This window comes from Vulpes vulpes, chromosome 5 (genome assembly GCF_048418805.1).
Source record: "Vulpes vulpes isolate BD-2025 chromosome 5, VulVul3, whole genome shotgun sequence".
In the NCBI taxonomy this organism is placed as follows: Eukaryota; Metazoa; Chordata; class Mammalia; order Carnivora; family Canidae; genus Vulpes; species Vulpes vulpes.
The window spans coordinates 81,286,802-81,309,891 of NC_132784.1; the positions used below are offsets into that span (position 1 = coordinate 81,286,802).

General features: G+C 43.4%; 1 protein-coding gene across 10 annotated transcripts in view; it reads right to left on the reverse strand.

Moving 5' to 3' along the window:
• The window catches only part of LOC112930601 (uncharacterized), a 171,356-nt gene that overhangs the window by 69,097 nt on the left and 79,169 nt on the right, over positions 1-23,090 (reverse strand). For all 10 annotated transcript variants that reach the window (XM_072759062.1, XM_072759064.1, XM_072759060.1 and 7 more), the window contains one exon: positions 18,592-18,837. In XM_072759062.1, the coding sequence (XP_072615163.1) occupies positions 18,592-18,809 (218 nt within the window). In that variant the 5' untranslated portion in view covers positions 18,810-18,837. The remainder of the gene's footprint in view (positions 1-18,591; positions 18,838-23,090) is intronic.

Genomic DNA, 23,090 nt, shown 5'->3' on the forward strand with positions numbered 1-23,090 from the left:
ACCTCCAGCGGAATGATATAATACCCGCCTTCGCACCTCATAGAGTCTTTTGAAGCCCAAGTGATATCATATAACAAAAGATCTTTGACAAATGGAACATACCACTCATATGCAAATAGAAGCAATGGGAAAGATAAACTTGGGGAATCCCCAGTAATGCTTGAGTAATGAATTCCTATCCCCACCTTGTGTGTCCTGGAGAAAGGAGAGCATAGCATGCCAAGTTCTGATCTACAGAGCAAACACTGGCTTAGCTCCGGTGGTGTCACCAGCCACTCATTCTCTGACCAGTGTTTCTCTTCCCCAAGCCCAGGTACTCCTGTGGTGTCCTACTCCCATTAGAGACTGAGCCATGCCCTCAAGGAGTCAGCTAGAGTCACTGGAAAGGGGCCCCTCTCCTAAAAGCATGAAATTAGGGAACCTCGAAAGCCAGTGAGAAGAGGAGAGGAGTAAGGTTGTGACCAGGAAAGGGGATGTCTGGGGCCATTCAAATCGCACAGCAGGTGGCTGGCACTGTGCACAGAGCCTAAGAGTGAGAGCGCGGACAACAAGAGCCTACAGTAGCCAGCGCTGTCTGTGGATGTGCCAAGTATTCTTCTAAGTGCTTTACCCAAGAATCCCCTAAGGTCAGCATCCTTATTACCCCCATTTTCAGGTGAGGAAGCTGAGGGACAGGGAGGCTAAGCCCTTTGCCCTGTCCTCCATGATTCCAACCTATGCGATCTGATCCAGAACTTGCACTGACAACCACCATTACCCGGCATGGCAAGAAGACAGACCTCCCACTTCCCAGGCTTTCTCGCCCTTCTCAGACTCCTTCATAATTACAAAACTTACAAGGTGTATCCGAAAAGAGGCAAAACCCCCACCACTTTTCAGCCAGGACACTTCCCTTGCCAGTAACGATAGCAAAAGAAAAAGAGCTACAGAAGCAGAAAATAACTGCAGTGTATTCTTTTTTTGTCCTCTTCCCATTTTCCTTGGCCACACCAGGCATTCTTCCCAAAGGGATGCCTCAAACCATTCTATTCATGCACCCCTTACCCTTGACTCTACATCTCTCTGTGATTTATTTTTTATATAAATTTATTTTTTATTGGGGTTCAATTTGCCAACATATAGAATAACACCCAGTGCTCATCCCATCAAGTGCCCCCCTCAGCGCTCGTCACCCGGTCACCCCCACCCCCCACCCACCTCCCCTTCCACCCCCCCGAGTTCGTTTCCCAGAGTTACGAGTCTCTCATGTTCTGTCTCCCTTTCTGGTATTTCCCACTCATTTTTTTCGGAGAAGGACAAATATTATATGGTCTCATTCATTTGGGGAATATAAAAAACAGTGAAAGGGAATAAAGGGGAAAGGAGGAAAAATGAGTGGGAAATATCAGAAAGGGAGACAGAACATGGGAGACTCTGTGATTTAGAAACACGGTCACCTGGTCACCGGCAGAGGGGGAGGTGGCGCAATCAAGGATCCACACCACCTGCAACGGAATGCAAATCTATTTCTAATGCAAAGTGAGGGAAAAGCAAGTATGTTTTCTCAGTTATTTTAACCTGACACACAACCTGAGATGAAAGTCTTCCCTAAACTGGCCTTATTGAAGAAGCTCAGGTATAAATGTTTTACTTCCATGGGCAGCCCTAGTGGTGCAGCGGTTTAGCACCACCTGCGGCCCGGGGTGTGATCCTGGAGACCCAGGATTGAGTCCCACATCGGGCTTTCTGCATGGAGCCTGCTTCTCCCTCTGCCTGTGTCTCTGCCTCTCTCTCGTTCTCTCTGAATGAATAAATAAATAAATCTTTAAAAAAAATAAAATAAATGTTTTACTTCCAGGAGCATGTGAGCAAGTACAATGAATCATTCGCACCCTCTCAGATGAACAGGGAGTGCTCCTCACTGCTGCTGTTTCGGACTGGCAAGTCACCTGCTTTCTGATAACTAACACTGCTTTGTTATATTTGATCCACAGAGTCATCAAGTTTACCAAGGGTGGGTTTCTTTTTATTTTTTAAAAAAAGATTTTATTTATTTATTCATGAGAGACACAGAGAGAGGCAGAGACACAGGCAGAGGGAGAAGCAGGCTCCATGCAGGGAGCCCGATGTGGGACTCGATCCCGGGACCCTAGGATCAGGACCTGAGCCGAAGGCAGACGCTCAACCACTTGGCCGGCCACCCACCCGGTACCCACTAAGGACATGTTTAATTCCAGAGTTTTGAGGGGAATTTTTAGGGTTGGGCAGGGAGGGAGGAGTCCCTGCAGCATGAACTCTGACCAAATCTACAATCTTCAAAAACAAGAGGACTGTTTCTATGAGCTAAGCTAAAGGATCAGTTCTTTTAAGTCTTCTAGAATAACCGGAAGCCAGCCTGTGCCTTAAATCAGAGTAGGTCTCCCCTCAGGGCACCCCTGCAAACCAGCCAGGGAGTGGGTGCCTCTTATCTCTTGCTTTGGGAGCTGAGCACTAAAGAGACAAAAATCTCCCCTGTGGTAAGAGGGCTCAGTTGAGTTCCCTTGCAAAATAGGGCCAGAGAGGACACAGAAAATACTGGCTGCTTCATGGCACCTGTGGAAAGTACCATGGAATCATCAGGGTCTTTACTCCCTCGCAACCAGACACCACCATCATCATCATTACTGTTGTTACTGCTCTTGTGGTTCCAACAGATTTCTCTGGCCCCTTCTGTAGTTTATAGAGAACTTCAAATACAGTACTCTCCTTATGCGCAGCGTCACTCTCCATGGTTTCACTTACCTGTGGTCAACTGCAGGCCCAAAGCAGACATGGGGTCAGAGGGGCTACATCATAATGCTGATGTCACACACCTCACTTCATCTCATCACGCAGGCATTTTATCATCACACATCATCACAAGAAGAAGGGTGAGTACAAGGGAAGGCTACCAAAGCGAGAAGATACTTTGAGAGAAAGAGAGAGAGAGACCCCATCCACATAACTTCTATGATGGATTATTGTTATAATCATTCCATTTTATTATTAGTTATTGAATTTGGGGTTTTTATTTTATTTATGTATTTGACAGAGAGAGAGAGAGAGAGAGAGAGAGAGAGAGAGAGAGAGCATAAGCAGGTGGAGTGGCAGGGAGAGGGAGAGAGAAAAGCAGGCCCTGCACCGAGCAGAGAGCCTGACAAGGGGCTCAATCCCAGGACCCCAGGACCATAATCTAAGCCAAAGACAGATGCTTAACCGACTGAGCCACCAGGCGCTCTAATTATTGTTGTTAATCTCTGAGTGTGCCCAATTTAGAAATTATACTTTATCCTAGGTCTGTATATACAGGAAAAAAACACAGTATATTTAAGGTTCAGGACTATCCGAGGTTTCAGGCATCCGACAGGGTCTTGGAATGCACCCCCTGTGGAGAAGTGGGGGCTATGGTATATTAGCAGAGCTGGCCCAGGGCTTTGGACACTCAGTGCCCCTTCCTCTTGCACCGGTGTAGTCAGGTCACACTTGGGTCCTCTCAGCAAGTAATGCTGTGAGGTCCTCCTCACACTCTCATGCTCATCTTGCCCAGATGCCAGAGTTCAACGGTTCTACTTTGAAATATCTACTCATCTTTGCCTGACCCCTCCTCCTTTATTTCGACTTTATCATCATAAAATGCAAGCAATAGATACATAATCTCATAGGGTACTTGTGAAGATTTAAGTATATTATACAGAGATACAGACAAAGACATAGATACACATTATAATCAGGATTTTGCATTGTGGCCCACAGAAATGAAATCTGGCTACTTTAGGATGAAAAGGGATTTATCAAAAGAATTCTGGAGAGCCCACAGATCTCTCGAAGGGCTGAAAAACAGGTTTAAAGCTGATGTTGCCAGGAATATCACCCAAAATCACATCACAGAGGGAGTCCCTTGAAGAAACCTCTGCCACAGCCACTGTCCCCAGACACATGCTGGATGTTAACACCGGAGCGCTGTCATGATTGCCACCTCAAGCAGGATGTGGCTGCCATCGATACACCCCCCTCTCAGTCCCTGTCCCAACACATCAGCAGCTCGCAATTCACAGCCTGGGGCAGATGCGTTGCCAAAGCCTGGGTCATTCGCCAGAGTCCTAGCTGCAAAGGAGTCTGGGAAAACAAGTATCTGGCATTTTCAGCCTCCATAATGTGTGTGTTGTGTGGAGATCCCTGCAGTCCTATGAAGTGTGTTTAGTGGCTAATAGCCAAAAAGAAGGACGAATACTCACTAAGCAAGGGAAACTCAATCCAGTACCTGATGTATTAGCACCCTGTACCTTATGTCTTTGTACCTTGTGTGTGTTGACAAGTCGGCCAGGACACCGCATTATAAAGATATTCACGACCCCCCCCCCACATCCCCCCAAAAACTTCCAACCTGTAAAACCCCCCTATTTCCATACATTGGTCTCTTTATTCTTCTCCCCAAGAAGTCAGTGGCTGCCTGATAAACAAATCCCTGCTAAATGTCTGATAACCTATAATGGGGCACTTAGTGGGATTCCACCCCACCCCCCAACCTCAATCTTTCTATTTTCACAGGAGATTCCAGGAGCCTCAAAGCTTCAAACCCAGCAGAATTTCAGGCAGCTGTAAAGTCTATGTAGGGGAGTTTGAGGTCCTTAAAGGAAGTCTTTGGACTGAGGCAACCACCCTCTAATAAACACCCTTAGGAAACCAGTATCACCAACTCCCTAACACCCCCTTACCTTTAGGGGGAACTCACATGCTTCCCCCCCAGGTTTTATGTCACTCAATCTTCCCCCAAACCCCATGCGATCTTCAAGGTAAGTGTGAGGGCCTTCATTTGGCACATGAGACCTCCAGAAAGGCTGAATGAACCTCCTAAGGCTCTAAATCTGGTGACCAGGGGCACCGAGACAGGACACAGGTTTCCTGACTCCTCATCAAATGCTTTCACTTTCTACAGTCCCTGGCATCCTTCTCCAGGTCTCCACACAATCGCAGTGGTGTCAGTGAAAGAGAGAACATGGGGATCCAAGAGACAGGCACTGGGAGGCAGGAGGGGCTGTCAGGGGGAAAGAAACAACCCCAAGATGATCCCCTTCCTAGAGCGATTCCATTTGCTTTGATTTAACTCTGAGTGTTTTCAAATGAGTTCTGATTCCACAACATTTACATTCACCAGGAGGACTGAATATAATTACTCCCTTTGTGTCTCAAAAATTGCAAAACTTACGGGATGTACAACAACCACAGAAGGAATCCAGGAGCCAGCCGAGGTGGGGGTGGGGGGTAGGGGGCGGGAAGCCCAATCTGCAAAACCAGTGTGAGCCTTTTTAGCCGCAGCGATGGGGAAAGTGTGCTGTCTCTGAGCTCCGTGATTAAAGCAACTGCAAATTAGTTTCTGCAAAGGTCTTTCCCCTTAAATTGAAAAGCACCGTGTAATGGAATTTCATAGATGCTGCTTTGGAAATGACTTCATACCTCACTCTGTTCAGAGCTGAGAGGTGGCTGCATGGCGTGAATCATAAGAGGCTGAGGCTCCCTTGGGGCTGCCCAACCTTCCTCCCACTTTCACATCTACACAGTCTCGGGCTGCTCACCTCATCCCTTAACCCCGGCAGGGAATTAGTGAGCTCGGAGTGCCGGAGTCACTGCTACACGATTAGCAGTCTTCTCCTGCCCCAAACCAGGCTATCTAGCCACAAACCATGCTTTCCACCAGAGTCAGGCTCCTGGGGTTGCTAGGTGCATAAGCACTGCCCCGGGGGAAATGCATCTTAAATAAAAAGGCTTTGGAAGACTATGGGGTTTCCAGGCTCTTTAAGATTTCCAGTAGAAACAACTAAGTCAAGGTGACAAAGATTTAATGAATGCTAGATGTTGTTGTTGTTGTTGTTGTTGTTTCACTGTGCTTTCTTCAGGGCACCCCTCAAAAATATAAAAATGAGATTTGTCAGCCGTTTTGCAGGGGAATCAAACAGGTTGCATTCCTGCATCAAGCCTGATTGACTAATATTCCCAGACAGCCCAAATCCTCAATGCACTCATGCAAGAAAAATGTATTCACACCTACTATGTGCCAAGCCCTGGGATACAACGAGCACAGCTATTAGTCACGGCTTTCATGGTGCTTGCAAGCAAATGATGGAGACAGGCTGCTTTCAAATCATTATTCCAACAAATGAAAAACTGCAACTCTGACAATGCTATGTGGCGGGTGGTACCTAGAGAGCCTGGGAGAGGGGAACCAGACCTAGTCAGCACGCCTGGAAAGTGTCCCCGAGGAAGCGGCCTGTCAGCTGAGAACTAAAGAGAAAAGTTAACCAATAGAAGAGAGACAGGAAAACCCTTGAGGCAGAGGGCCCAGCAGGTGCACAGCCCTACCTGGGCAGCAGTGTGCTGAGGACTGGGGAAAAGGCTAGGATACATTCAGCCTGGTGAGCACAGAGGAGCATGGCACCAGAGGAGCCTGAGAAGGGTCCAGACCCTGCAGGGTTTTGCAGGACATGTAAAGAAGTTTTGTCTTTATTTGGAATGCAAATGGATGCCATGGAGAAGTTGTAAGTGGCAGTGTGGGTGGAGAGACAATATCACACCTGTAGAAAGTGGCTCTCTGGCTGCAGCATGGAGAAGGCCACATTAGGAGGTGGGGGTAGGGCTACGAACTGTCTGGCAAAAACCTATCAGGGTGTTCAGAGCCTTATCTGCCACGGCTGAGACCTGACTCACCCACAATCACAAGGGAAATGGCACAGCCAAGTCAGGATTTCAGGGTACCAGTCTCCTACCCCGAAACACTCTCCACCGCAGCATTACTTTGTAGCACAATTTTTAAGGTGTGACGTCACCTAGGAGTAAGTTGGTAAATCAGAGTGTATCCCTAGACCTCTCTGGAAAACAGCCCACACACACAGACAAAAGCACTGACGGTGATAAGTAATATAATAATAAAACAGTAAGGTACTGACTCCAATAATGGGATACCAGCACCCACTGGGTGATCTCTTTCCAACCACCTCTGTCTACATATCCTCTGCCTAAGAGAGAAGTTCAATTGTGTGCCCTTAAAAATGATAATAATAAAAACAATTTAACTTCCAGCTGCTATCTATGTGCATGGACACCTGAGATGATGGAGAGAGCTGGTCACCCAAAGGACCAAACTGTCCAAACACAGGCTCACCTCATGTAGAAATCTTTTATTTAAGAGTTAAAGTACATTGTGCTCTGTCTTAGTTTGGGCTGCCACAATACACAATATTGCGTTGTATTGACTGGGTGATTTAACAGATATTCTCACACTTCTGGGGGACCTGAAGTCCAAGATCCAGGTTTTAGCAGATTTTATTCTGGTGAGGGCTTTCTTCCTGGTTTACAGTGGCCACCCTACTGCTATGTCCTCCCAAGGCTAGAGGAGTGAGCTCTGCTCTCTTTGTCTTCCTAATTTTATGGGGATCATGAAGGCTCCACTCTCATGACCTCATCCAAACCCAATTACCTCCCAAAGTCCCTGCCTCTTGATACCATCTCATTGGGAGTTAGGACTGCCACATAGGAATTTTGGAGGGACACAGTCATGTAGTCCACAACATGCTCATTTTGGTAGATTATTTCTTATTAGCTTATCATTTAATAAAAAGATCTACCCAAGATAATGGCATTAACTTTTAAACTATTGTCAATATTTTTTTCTATTTATAACAATCCTGTTAACAAGCATGTTGCACAAATAATCCACCCACAGCTCAGCCCCTTCCTCTCTGCCCAATCTGCTGGGGTGGTTCTTTATCTCTCTGTTTCTATATCTCTCTGTTTCTGTTAAAAATTAATAATTATGCTCCTCAGAAGAGTTTTACGTGAGCCCATCAGTTTCCTTTAACCACATCAGCCTGGATTAGATTATTTAATTCGTTAGAAATCAGGGTTCTGCAAAAATAATGGAAGGGAAGACAGATTAGCTTTGATAGGGAAGCAAAAGAAGGTAGAGACATAAAAAGGCAGGCCTAAGTGGGTTCCCAGGGTGGCAACCAGCAGTCTTGAAAGCCTCGGGTGCTAGTAAAGGGAGGTACCAAATCCCAGGTTCTGGTGTATCCTTGGTTTGTCCTTGAAGAAGGCCAGTGTGGCAGGAAGTGCCTCATGTTGAACAAACTCCATTTCCTTTTTCTCCTGGACACACTTCTAGACACTTCTAGACATTTTTACTTAGGTGAGGCCATGTGATTTCTGCCTATGAGAGTGTGGGTGGAAGTGATGTATGCCACGTCCAGACACGGCTTATAAAAACCTCTTGTAGAATCCTCCTTGCTATATCTTTCCGACTCCTTGAGGAACGCAGAAGGCTCTGTTGTCTTAGAGTAATGCTTCTCAACTGGGGACAAATTTGGCCCCTCTCGCCAAATGTATCTGGCAATGTCTGGAGACATTTTTGGTTGTCACACTGGGAGAATGTCCTACTGGGACCTAGTGGGAGAGACCTGGGATGCAGCTAAACATCCTACAATGCACAAGACAGCCCTCCGTAAAAAGGAATTAGTGAGCCCCAAAATGTCGATAGTCTCATTACTGTGAATTCTGAGCTAGAGGGGGGCAGAGCCACAAGGTGGGTTCTTGAATGACTGTGTGGACACATATGCACACACACACACACACACACACACACGCTGACCTATGTTAGTCATTTTAGCAAGAAGTAAACATTTATTGTGTTATATCACTAAGATTTGGGCGTGGCTCTATAGCAGCAAGCATTATCAACAAATACAAGAGACAGAGGTTAGTCTTTCTGTGGAGGACAACTCATGTTGCTCTCTTGGCAACAGAGTCCCATCACTTGACAGACACTGTGGAGGTTTGTGGGATAAAAAGCGAAGGGCAGTGAATGCTTGGTCCTATCCATTAAGTCCCTAGGCCTCACGCCACCATGGCAGTGAGTAAGGTCAAGGATGCAGCGGACTCTTCATAGCTCTTTCATTAATGACCAGGGTGGTACCTTCATGGGGAAACTCCTAGCAACTCAGCGGAGGAACACAGGAGGACCCCACACCTGTCTGGAAAAAACACATGAACCACCAGAAGCAGAACCAGTGCTAACCTCTCTCATTTTCTTCTTTCATCGTCCCTTGTTTGTGCGACAGACTAGCTGACAATAACCAGCAAGGTCCGTTTAGTGTATGGTCTGGTCTTGCTGTGACTAATAAGATGATTGGTTGTATATATCCTCTTTATGGTTGTTCATTATATCACCCTAACATAAAGTAATTTAATTTCAGTGGGATAATTAGGGTATTTTTAATCTAACTGATAGTCTGAATGAAATGAGATTCTCAGAGGGAGATTTGTGTATCAGGAGACTGGTGACCTCCGGCCCCAATTTTCACACAATGTATTAATCTGACAGCCCTACTTCCCAGGCATACTGTATCTGTACATTTCCGAGCCTGTGGGTTATAGAACACACCCGCAAATGAGATTACTTTATTTATAATGAGATTTCCCTGGGCTCAGGGAGACAGATCATAGTATTTTAACTGAGGCCTTCAGACTGACACAGTATCCATCTGTTAATAGAAGCCCTCAGATGCAAATGTATTCAAGAGGGAGTGTGGCCTTGTCTGGGGTCTGGGAGATGCCACTCAGCAGGAGAAATGACTGAGCCCCTAGGATGCCTGCCTGCCTGGGGCAGCTCCAGGCCTCCCCAGGAGAGAAGCCCTGAGCCGGCTGAGGGCCCCAGGAAGACTGTTCTCACCTGCCCCCATGAGGAAGCCACACCTGTAGAGTCTGGTCGTGGAGCCAAGTTGGGGAATAAGGAAAGAGACCACGGGAAAGTGGAAACCGCAGAGGCTGGTGAGGGTCAGCAAGAAGGGCAGCTGAAAAGACCTACTGGCTACTCCTCAAGCCCCCAAACATACCCTCAGTGGCAGTCCCAAACCTTACCAGTAGAGTCCCTCTTTTATACCAGTCATCAGAGGCAGGATGCCGCCTCTTATGAAAGTCTGCTACTGAAAACACTTCCCATTATCCTTTTATTCATTGAGCACCCACTTGCATCAAGCACTGGTCAAGCCCCAGATAAAACCCCTCTTTCTAGGCTATTTGCATCCAGATGATTTTTACTGTTCAAGCCTGCTTGGGAAACTCCTTTAAATCCCTTTTGGAATTTAATTTGAGAGGAGGGAAAATAAGCCTGTTTCTCTAGAAGAAATAAGTTTTCTTCTATCAGGTAATGAGAATTAGGTGGCTCATCTTGTTCCCCTGTTTTCTTGGGTGCCAGGAAGCTCAGAGATTAAGATCATGCCCTGGGGAGGTCTCTGCCCCCAACCTCATGAGAGGTTCTGACACATGGGAGCTAACACCGTGTAGGGCAAGACTCTTCCAGTGAGGGATGGAACCAGGAGATAAGTGCTCCCCATTTTTGTCCTGTGGACAGACAATTCTGAGGCCAGTTCTACATGGCTCCTCAGGGACCCCAGCCACTGTTGCCCACACTGCTGATCAGCACATGAACATTGGGCTGGCTTTCCTTCTTCTAGTTTATACCTCCTAGGTCCTGACTCTTGCTCCTTGGAATCAATTTCTAAAGCAAACTATAGGATCTTGTAGGCAGGATCTTGTCTCAGCTCTGCTTTTGGGGGAAAATCAAGACTAAGACACTACAGTTCCTAGCTTGAGGAGTTCAGATTAGGGTGACAGGGCATTACAAGAGGAAAAATTCAGTAATGGTACATTAACAATCTATGAGCAGTGACTCAAGCTATTAAAATCCAAGAGCAGAGAGAAAGTAGAATAAGTAGGGCGCTACCATAAAGTTTGATTGGAACACAGCCACATTTACATATTGCCTATGGCTGCTTTCCCACTACAACGGCAGAGCTGAGTAGATGCAACAGAGACCCATGGCCAACCAAGCCTAACATATTTAGTATCTGGCTATTTACCAAAACATTTGTGGATCTCTGATATAGAAAATCCAGGACCCTATGGGAATAGAGAGGATGGGCACATAGTCTACTCGACAGGTGGTGGTGGGATGGTCACCAAAAGCTGGGAAGAGACAGGACGCAGAAGAACAGGAGCAGGGGCATGCCAGGACAAAGGCACAGCTGAGCCTCAGCAAACTGCTTGCAAGGAATCATAGGTAGCTTCCTATTGCACAAGAGAAAAGAACCACAAGGGAAGTGATGGGAGATGAGACTACAGGCAGAGATTTCCTCCAGGAAATCGTTGCTGGGTTATTTCTCTCATTTGGGGATATTTCGTTCAATAGACAATGACACTATAACAAAGAGTGACTGCAGAGCCCGGTTTATACCTTCGACCAAAGGGATTTTACGTGAAGTTCCTAACGCTAATGCTCTTCTCATGAACGACGGGAGCCCCTGTTCATAAAGCAGCCCGCTTTGCAGCTGGGCATTCCTGACTTTAGAGACCCACTGCTTTGCCCTCCTCAGGTTGTGTGCCTCGGAGTAGGCCAGCTGGGGCCTCTTGCTCCAGACACACAGCTGACTCCTCACCGGGACAGTCAGCCCCCACCAGGTGCTCTCACAGGTCTCCCCCACAGGCCTGCTTCACAGTTTCCTGGCGTGAGGACGAGGCACTAACGGGGGGCAAGGACAAACCTGAGAGACAGACCTACTGCACAGCCCCAGGAGGTGGTGTTTCTTCACATTCCTGGGAAAGAAAAAACCCGGGTGACCCTGGCTGGTCGGACAGTGGGTTGATTTGTGGTGCTCTTTCAGGGAACACTCACGGAGGACAAAATATGTGTCCAGCGAGACAATGCACTGGGTATATATAAATGACTAGGGTGCTCACAGTCTAGTGGACATGCTATTGCCAGGGCAGGGGGAGCAGTGCCAACTCTCCTCTGATGGAAGCCACAGCTCCTGAGAGGTAAAGCACGGGGCTGGGGAGGGTATTAAAAGCCTACTAAACATCCTAAGGGAATATGCTTTAATGATCATTTTGGAATAAACCACCCTTACCATGTCAGCTGCTGACTGGTGAACGTATGCACAAAGTACTGAAAGAGACTCCAAAATAGTTTATTCCGCAGAAGAGCTCCAAGACTTCCCTGACAAAACATACTTCTACTCTTGGCTGACTTGGTGAACCATTTCTGAAAAAAAGCAATGCAAAGGTAAGTTTCAGTCCCAAAAGGACAGAACTTGAACATAATTTGGAAAACAAACTGATGATACCAAGGTGCTGGCACGTACCCATCCATTTTCAATTGTTTCGGATTTGGCTGTAAAGGCTAAGATGGAAGTGGAGAAAACCAGCAGTGAGGGGCTTTGTTTTGTTTTGTTTTTGTTTTGTTTTGTTTCCCAAAGGAAGCAGAACAGTTAACATTTACTGAGTATGTGCATCTTGTCAAGCACTGGGCTGAGGGCTTCATCATGTGCACCATCTCCCTGAACCTTCGCAACCGTCCTGAGGTCCATTCGAGCACTGTGACTGTCTCCACGTTACAGCCGAAGCAACAGAGCCACACAGAGTGAGTAGCTTGTCCTCTAGCCATCCTGGAAGAGGCAGGTGTCACCTGACAGTTTACCCACCGGGGCCGCACCCTTCACCACCACACCAACTGTCTCCCCTCTCTAGGCCAGTCCCCAGCTCCCGCCCGGGACGTCTTTTTCTTTTTTCTTTTTTCCAGCAGTTTTGCCCTGAATAGGCTTCAGGATAAGTTCCTTCCTTGTGATAAGCAGGGCCCACGATCTCTGACAGCTGTTCCCCGCTCCTCATCATCCTCTGAAACAATCAGTAAGCATTAGAGAGCACTTTTCCCTTTACAAAGGTGATAATTAGATAACAAGCTGAGATTAAAGTAATTACAGTCAGACAGCTGGCGAGGCAGCACAGTCATGTTGAAATATTGTTGGTACTTCAGCATCTGGTTCTAATAACAGCACAGGCTAAAGGATTTTACATTAATTACAGAACATAATTTAATATAAACATATTTAATTACAATTGATGAGCGATAAACTGTTCAAGAATGACTTAACCCCTTCAGTGTGTCAAAGTGATGGGAACTTTGGGCAGGCTGCAGCCTCTTCCCCTGTCTCTCTCACCCTCCCCCATCATGCCCTCCACAGTTCCCTGGTCCCCTCTCCTACAGAAAATCCCCCTCAAAGATGCAATGTTCTAGATGGCCATGTCGCTCATTGACCATCGCATGGGTGTTTGATGCATGTACAGCACTGTCCATCTGTACAGAGCCAGGTGAAAGGAGGTGAGTGTGCCAGTGAGGCTGGCATTGCCTTGGCTGGACCAGCTGCCCTTCCTCACGTTACCTCACACTGGTGAGACGAGGTTGGCTCTCCTCAGCTGGTCTTCCCCATGTTTTCACATCTTTATGTGGTGTTGGCTTGGCTTCTGACAGTCAGTGAGCCACCTATTAGATAATCCTCAGATCTCCTAGAAAAAGTATGTCATGATAGGAAGTCCCAGGCCACGGTGGCCAGGGTATTTTCACAATTTTGGAGTAAATGTGTAATATGTGGAGACCCCTACATGAGAAAGGACACTCTGTTCTGTCAGGAATTCTTCCTTACATGCTGCTAATTCCTATTCCTCCCCCTCCAAACTGGCAGAAACTGGTCTTGTGTGAAACAGTTTGAAACAAATTAGGACCACACAGACACAATCCTCAATGGATAAAGGACTCTGTCATCATTATCTGTACATCAACATCCCAGATTCATAAATAAGAGAGATATTCAAAAGCCACATACACGAGATGTTATGGACTATATGACTATATCCCCCAAAATTCGTATTTTGAAATCATAACTCCCAATGAGATTGGGTTTAGATGAGGTCATGAGGGTGGAGCCCCCATGATGAGATTAATGTCCTCATAAGAGAGACTTGAGCTTCCTCTTGTAGACAAGTGAAGACACACTAAGAAGGCAGCTGTCCGCAAACCAGGAAGAGGGTCCTCACCAGAACTCAATCATGCTGACACCCTGATCTGGACTTCTCAGCCCCACAACTGTGAGAAATAAATATCTGTTGTGTAAACCACCTAGTCTGTAGTATAATATTACAGCAGCCCGGGCTGACTTAGACACTCCACTAGGTCTCAACTGCACTGAGATCAAGAGTCAACCCAAAGAAGTAACAAGGCTGACCCTTCCTTTAAAAGAGTGAATAGTCCTAAGTTGGAAAATTCACTGTCAAATTCCTATGGGACAAATGACATGGAATTATAAACAGCCACAAATACTGTTTTTACCACCTGCTGTGGATTTCAAACTATAAAGCACACATTCTCCTAAAAGCTACAATGAGTGCTGAAAAAAACAGTTTATTATTCCTAGATAAGCAAGTGTAAGCTATTTCTAGAAGAATTACTGACAGGTGCACACAAAGTAAAATTAGTTTGAAGATTCAGGACCACATAGTACCCAAGAGAGAACAAGGAACACTCAAAGTGAAAGCTGTTCTGTACATAACCTCTTGAAAGAAAAAGAAATTTCAATTCACTAATAGCAAATCTGCAACGTGAGCAAGACCTATAAAGTACTATTTGTAGATTAAGTGTTCCTGTAGAAGTGAGGAAGGGACAGGAAGGGAAAGTAACCAATAAAGTATTTGCTACTTGAAAAGGTACAACTCTGCCATCTAGGGAGGACAGACAGATTGGACAAATGGACACCTACCGTGGGCCACATGTAACCATGACCTAAAGAACTGCTGGACTCATGGAGCTGCACTTAACTGAGTCTCTTTCCTGCTACTTTTTGTCATTTGTTCCTTTGTGTTGATTTTGTCCTTGGCATAATTTTCCACTCTAAGTAAAACAAGCCCCCCTGAGTGTTGTGTGTGTGTGTGTTTTTAAAAGCAAAGGACACTGGTGAGAGTGAAAAAACCCACAGGAGAAAGCATTTGTAAATTACATATACGATAAGGGCCTAATAGCCAGATTATTTGAAGAACTCTTAACTCAACAATAAAAATGGAAATAATCCAATTAAAAAATAGAAAAGGGATCTGAACAGATATTTCTCCAAAGAAGATATACCCAAAGGCCAGAATGCACATTAAAAGATGCTCAACATCAGTAGTCATTAGGGAAATAATCAACCAAAATGAGATAACCACTTCCCACACACCAGGATGGCTAGAATCAAAAAGCTAGATAGTCACTAGTGTTGACAAGAATGTGGAGAAAATGAAACGCTCATACATTGCTCATGGGAATATAAATGGCACAACTACTGTGGAAATCAGTTTGATAGTTCCTCAGTAAGTTAAAGATAGAGTTACCATATGACCCAGCAATTCCATTCTAGGTATATGCCCAAAAGAATTGAAAACATGTTCTTATAAAAACGTGTGCACAAATATCCATAGCCGTGTTATTCTTAAAAGCCAAAAAGTAGAAACAACCCAAATGTCCATCAACTAATGAATGAATAAACAAAATGTGGCTTAGCCATACAATTGAGCATTATCCAGACACAGAAAGGAATGAAGTATAATAGAGGTTATAATATGGATCAACTTTGAAGACATCTTGCTAAATGAAAGAAGACAGACAAAAAAGACCACATACCATATGATTCCATTTGCCAATCCTGGACAATGACGTGTCCAGAACTGGAAAATCTACAGAGATAGAAAGTAGCTTCATAGGTGCCAAAGGAAGGGAGGAGAGGGGAACTGAGTGACTAACAGGTATGAGGTTCCTTTTTTGGGGTGATGGAAATGTTCTGGAATCAGATAATGGTGATGGTTGTACAACCGAATGAATACACTAAAACCACTGAATTTGTACACTTTGAAATGGTTAAAATAATAGATTTTATGTTATATAAATTTTAATTCAATTTTAAAAAGCTACCAATTGAGGAACTGGAGCTTAATCCCACTAGAGAAGCCAAGAGCTCGTATAGAGTGAGTTGGGTCACAGTTACCTCAACCAAGAGGTGAGGAAGCTGGGGTATTTATATATTAACTCCCATCAGCCACTGACTGAATAAGATTGCTTCAATGCAATCCCTATCAAGATCCCAGTGGCATTTTTCACAGAGATAGAGAACAAACAATCCTAACATTTGTATGGAACCACAAAAGACCCCATATAGCTAAAGCAATCTTGAGAAAGAATAGCAAAGCTTGATATATAATGCTCCCTGATTTCAAACTATATTACAAAGCTTTGGTGATAAAAAGTCTGGATGTGGTATAAAAACAGACACATAGATCAATGGAATAGAAAACACAGTCCAAAAATAAACCCATGCATATTTTGTCAATTAATTTAAAATAAAGAAGGCAACAATATACAGTGAAAAAAGGACAGTCTCCTTAATAAATGGTTTTGGGAAAACTGGACAGCCACATGCAAAAGGATGAAACTAGACCACCATCTTATGCCATACACAAAATTTAACTCAAAATGAATTGGATTTTAACATAAGACCTGAAACCATAAAACTCCTAGAAGAAAATATAGGTGGTAAACTCCGTGACATCATTCTTGGTGATATTTTGGATCTGACTCCAAAAACAAAGGCAACAAAAACAAAAATAAACAAGTGGGACTACATCAAACTAAAAGGATTCTGCACAGCACAAGAAATCATCAACAAAATTAAAAGCCAATATTCCCAAAGGGACAAAATATTTGCAAATCATATATCTGATAAGGGGTTAACATCAAAATATACTGAAAATTCATACAAATCAATAGCAAAAAAGCAAACGATCCAATTAAAAAATGGGTAGAGAGGATCTGAATAGACACTTTTCAAAAAAAAACATACAGGTGGCCAACACATGAAACGATGGTCAATATCACTCAACATCAGGGAAAAATGCAAACCACAACAACAATGAGATATCACCTCATACCTGTTAGAATGAGTATTTCAAAAAGACAAAGAACAACAATTTTTGGCAAGGGTGTGGAAAAAAGGGAACCTTTGTGCACTGTTGGTGGGGATTTAAAATTGGTGTAGCCACCACAGAAAACAGTATGGAAGTTCCTCAAAAAATTAAAAATAGAAATACCATATGATCCAGCAATTCTACTTCTGGGCATTTATCCGAAGTAAGTGAAAACATTAATTTGAAAGGATATATGCATCCTTTTGTTCACTGCAGTATTATTTACAATAGCCAGGACATGGAAACAACATAAGTATACACTGATGGATGAATGGATAAGAAGATGAAGTATGTCCACACACACACACACACACACACACGCACACTCACTCACTCACTCACTCACACACACACTGGAATACTACTTAGCCATTTGCAACTACAAGGATGGGCCTTGAGGGTATTATGATGAGTGAAATTAAGTCAGAGAAAGACAAATACCCTATGAACTAATTTATATGTGGAATCTAAATAAATGAGACTTATAGATACAGAGAACAGAATAGTGGTGCCACAAGGGAGAGGGGCTGGAGGGTGAATGAAATGGATGAAGGGACTCAAGAGGTACAAGCTTCCAGTCATAAAAGAAGTAAGTCATGGGGATGTAATGTACAGCAGAGTGACTATAGTCAATAGTATTGTCCTGCATATTTGAAAGTTGCTAGAAGAGTAAATCTTAACATTTTTTCATCACAAGAAAAGAAACAAGGTTTTGTAGCTTTGTATAGTGATGGATAGTAACTGGATTTATTGTGGTTGTCATAGTGTGTACAAATATCAAATCATTATGTTGTACGCCTGAAACTAGTATAATGGTATATATCAATTATATCCCAATTTTTAAAAGTCTGTATAAAATGCATCACAGTGCTAGACACAGAGAAACTTTCAACAGATGTGAGTTATTTTTATAGAAAACTCAATATGGTTATGTAAGTTGATCAAGGGACAGCTGGGTGGCTCAGTGTCTGCCTTTGGCTCAGGACGTGATCCCGGTTTCCAGGATCGAGTCCCACCATTGGGCTCCCTGCGAGGAGCCTGCTTCTCCCTCTGCCTATGTCTCTGCCTCTTTCTCTCTGTGTCTCTCATGAATAAATAAACAAAATCTTTTAAAAGAATTATAAGTCGATCAAAATTGCACAGCTAATGCAGAGTGGAGGTAGGGTTTACTCAGATCTATATATGACGCAGTCCTTTTTTTTCACAGCACTATCTTTTATATATAGAATTATATTAACCAAATACATACTAACCATCTTGTAAACATACATCAGAAGGCAATCATGCCAACACTGCATTCAGAGGCTATGACAACATCTTTATATCCTTACTCTCTCCTTCTCCCTGATGTTGGGGGAAGCAGCTGCTTTTCTCACAAAAAGGCCCGAGGGCTGATGTTATTTTCTGCTCAAGTTTAAATATATGTGGTTTTTTTGTATAGATGCTCATTTGATATTCAAAGCCTGCACATTTGCTGACAATTTAGTGCAAAGGACCAAGATATACGAACACCTGAGACTGCAGGAACAGCAGGGCGACACTTTCTCACTCACGTGTCAGTCCACCTGTTCTCCTCTTGAATAACCTGACTCTCAGCTCAACAAAAGAGTGCACTAGCAGAAGAAACTGGAAAGAATCTCTTCCCATAATGTCCTGCATGTACTCCCAACTAAGGGTATGCTGGAGGAATGACATGAGGAAATGGGGCTCAGAAGCCAAGCCTACCTGATTAAGTAGTGGTTGATAATAGTGTCGAAGTAGCTGTAATACACAGCATTGTTCACATGGCCATACTGGTCATTGTCCTGCCACCTCGTCTGCATGGGTAAGAAGTACCCATAGTCCTCATGGTGTTGATGACAATCCACAACTCTCTGGTTCTTTGGTGATGTCCCCAAGGAACGGACATTCCTAGGAAGCAACCTCGAGACCCAGCAGGTCATAGTTGGTGATTGCTGTCTTGGAGCAGACCTTTAAGAAGAAAGCAACAAAGGATAAGGCTAATGTGCAGAAATCCTGACTGCAGGTTTACAAAAGCAATTTCATTAACTTTTGGCAATTGGTTTCAAAAGGAAATTCGATTTTTTTCCCTAGAAAATAAATCATCCCTGATAATCCAAGTGCTTGTCATAAATCTATTTACTTTTTTAAAGGACTCCTTACTAAAAATGCTTTTTCAGACATTGACAGAAACAAATGAGGCCTCTTTTGAATTTGACTAGTGGAAATTTAAAGTATATTTGTATGGAGGTCTTCTGTTCCACAAAGTATTTTCAAAGCAAGGACCTTTCTTTCTTTCTTTCTTTCTTTCTTTTTTTTTTAAGATTTATTTACTTTACTTGAGAGGGTGGGTAGGGTCAGAGGGAGAGAAAATCTTAAACTGATTCCATGCTAAGCATGAAGCCTGAGGCAGGGCTCGATCTCACAACCCTGAGATCTCAACCTGAGCCAAAACTGAGGGTCAGACACTTAACTGACTTCACCACCCAGGCGCCCCAGGGTGGGTAAATTTATAATGAAATCTATAACACCACTCAGGGCATAAAGATAGAACTCAGGCAATCAGTATAAAATAAAATGTTTGCCAGAAGATATTATCAACTGAGCCTACCAACTATCAAGGCTTTTTGAAAGTGTGTTCTTTCTCTTGGGATGAAAGTAACTTTCCAAAAATGGTGAAAAATTTTAAATATGCATAACAAAGTGGGGGAATAGCCAACAACCCAACAACAGCAGCTATATGCATTATTCCTGTCTGATATTTGTGTATCTATCTGTATATGCATTCTTAAACTGGCCCATACTGCACATGCCACATCATCATCTCTTGTGCCCAACAGTAGATCATTATTATGTGTACATATTCTTCTACATCATTTGTAATGTTGAATTCCATAATATTCCATTGTACTGAAACACTACAATTTATCAAATCCCCTATTGTTGCACACTTAGGACTCTGCTTCCAATTTTATTGACTGAGAGTAGAATCTTTGTAAATAAATCTACTCCCCACACAACCACGATAATTTTCTTAGGGTAAACACCTAGCAGCAGAATTGCTGAGTCCAAGGGCAAATAAATTATTAAAGATTTTGATATAAATCAATGCCCTCCGGAAAGGTGGTGCCAACTTAGACCCTCCCCAGCAGTGTATGAGCAGGTCAATTTCCTTGTCAATTTTAAAATGCTTTGTGAATTTGAAAGTGTCATTTCTCTCATTTCCATACAAATTCAATGAAATGTGCTAAATAGAGAGATGACTCATGCCACCAACGATAATAGAAGAACTAGGATCAGAATACACCGAAAGTGGTTTGAGAATCACTATAAAAGCGAGATGACATGTAATAGAAGAACTGTTGGAGGGATCCCTGGGTGGCTCAGCGGTTTGGTGCCTGCCTTTGGCCCAGGGCGTGGTCCTGGGGTCCCGGGATCGAGTCCCGTGTCGGGTTCCTGGCGTGGAGCCTGCTTCTCCTTCCTCCTATGTCTCTGCTTCGGTCTCTCTCTCTCTCTGTCTATCATAAATAAATAAATAAATAAATAAATAAATAAATAAATAATAAAGCTTTAAAAAAAAAACTGTTGGAAGCTAAGGGCAAATAATCAAGGCAGCAGGACTTCACAGGCTGCAACCCTGGAGACAGGGGAACACACAAGTGAGCCCTGCCCTTGCTACTGCTGTTCTTCATCAGTGGGTTTGCCAGCTTGCCAGGTGGGCAAGGAATAAAGTCGGAGAGATGGCATCAACCTACAGCTCATGGTAGTCTTGCCGTGTTGGAAGAGGGGACAAAAAGTGATAGGCTGACATCCTGGAGAAAGGTGAACTGTAGAGAAGGTTCCCCTTGGGGCACCTGCTGCCTCCAACACTGCTTGTGCTCTGATGAGACAAACAGACTAAAAACCTAAGGAGAAAATACGAGTCTCATTGTGCTGAGGATGCACAAATCAGCTTTCCGGGCTGCTAAAGACAAGGGCAAAGACCCCAGACTTTCAGTTTCAACCCGAGAAGGGCTACCCCTTCAGTGGGTAGGTGAGGACAAGCCTTAAATTGATCAGTTTCAATCAAGCTTGTCTACCCAAACATCATCTGTCAGCAGAAGGAAACTAAATCATCTCTAGAGGAAAATAATACCACCTATAGCCTCTACAACTTCTCATAAACAATGTCTGGTATCCGGTCGAAACCAACCAGGCCTACCAGGAAAGAGCAACAAATGACCAAAACCCAAAATCATTTTTTAAAAAAAGACAATAAAGAGACTCAGAGACTCACACAAATTTTAAGACAGCCATGATTACCAGACATCACAGATGAAGGGCTAACATCTACCCCTAATACATAAGGAACTCTAAATAAGAGGGTTAAGATTTTTAAAAACCCAATAGAAAAATACATGAAAGTCACAAAGAGACAATTCACAAATGTTTTTAAATGACTTTTAACATATGAAAAGATGAACTTCATAAGATAAATTATAATAAGATTCTCTTCATAATAGAATTTATAACTATATATACTATTTATGCTATTTATATAAAGCATATGTAAACTCTACATATAGCATAATTTATAACTATGATGAGTTACCATTTCTCAATTATTAAATTTGGTAAAAATACAAAGCTTGACAGCATATTCTCCTGACAGGACTGTAAGGAAAGAGACACTCTTAGACACTGCTGGTGGGAATGTCCCCCACCTCTATGGGAGGAGAATTTGACAATATCTAACAAAATCACAGGTGAGTTTACCTTTTCACACATATCTAAGAATTTACCTTGAAGGTACACCTTCAAGAATACAAAAATACATATGAACAAGGAATATCACTATTTGTTATTGAAAAAAAAATATTATAAAAGATACACAGAAGAATATCATAAAATATTATGATAAAAGATAGACAGAAGACTGGTTGCATAAACTATGGTACATTCCCATGATGGTATATTCTACAGCTGTAAATAAAAACTAAAGAAGGTGTGATAAGGAGTGATTTCCAGGACATATTTGCAGTCAGTCAAAATAAGCAAAGTGCAATAAACCATATACAGTATCCTACTTCTGTGTAAGAGAGAAGAGATAATAAGCTCTTTTCTGGGAGATACTGGCTAGCTGGAGCAAGGCAGAGGGAGAGCACCAAGATGGTATCCAAAACCTATGTTCCTTGAAAGCAGCTTTATTAGATGTACGCCAAACCTGAAGCCCACTCATCAGAACAAAGCTCCAGGACAGGCAAAAAGGCCTGTTTCACAGGACTGGGGTTTGCTTCAGTCTACTATCTGTGCAATGCCCTGGAGGTGGCACCCTGCCAAGAACTCTCTCTCTCTCTGATAGCCATAGTCTCCTGAGACCCAGCAATGCAAGCCCCTACCCCACCTCGAGCTACTAAAGCCAGACGATCAAGGGGTGTCCTCTAGGTAGCAGCTGCAAAAAACAGGGCACCAAACACACAAAGGCTCCTATCCAGGAAATGCTGGTGCTCTAGAGCACGGCAAAGAGAGAGCATAAAGATGGCACCAGCCAGTCTCCATCCCCAGAGAATGTTCCAGCAGTCTACCAGATGTGTTAAATTAGATGCCTACCCTCCAGGCTGATGCTTTAATAAGATAATTATTTATTTATATTTACGAAAAGAAACTCAAGAAGCCTGAACCTGAAACATTATAATGAGGGTGCATTAACAAGGTGGATAGGGGTGAAGAAGGGGAAGTAACACTCCGCTGAATATAGCTTTTTGTGTAATTTTGGGGTTTATGTTAATGTTTTACATACACAAGATTATGACAGGGATGATGATGATGATGATGATGATGATGATGATGAAGTTAAATTAACAATGATGGAAGAGAAAGAAATATAAAATGGAATATAAACAGAAACATATGAGCCCAACTATATTTCTAATGAATAACAATCACACTGAAGGGAAAAATAATTACTTTTTCTTTTTCTTTTTAAAGATTTTATTTATTCATGACAGACACAGAGAGAGAGAGGCAGAGATATAGGCAGAGGGATAAGTAGGCTCCATGCAAGGAGCCCGATATGGGACTCCATCCCAGGACTCTAGGATCATGCCCTGAGCCGAAGGCAGACTCTTAACTGCTGAACCACCCAGATGTCCCAATAATTACTTTTTAATACAGAATTTTGACTCTATACCTTCAGTCTAAAGACAAAAATTTTTAACAAATACTAAACACTGGTTAGTGCACAT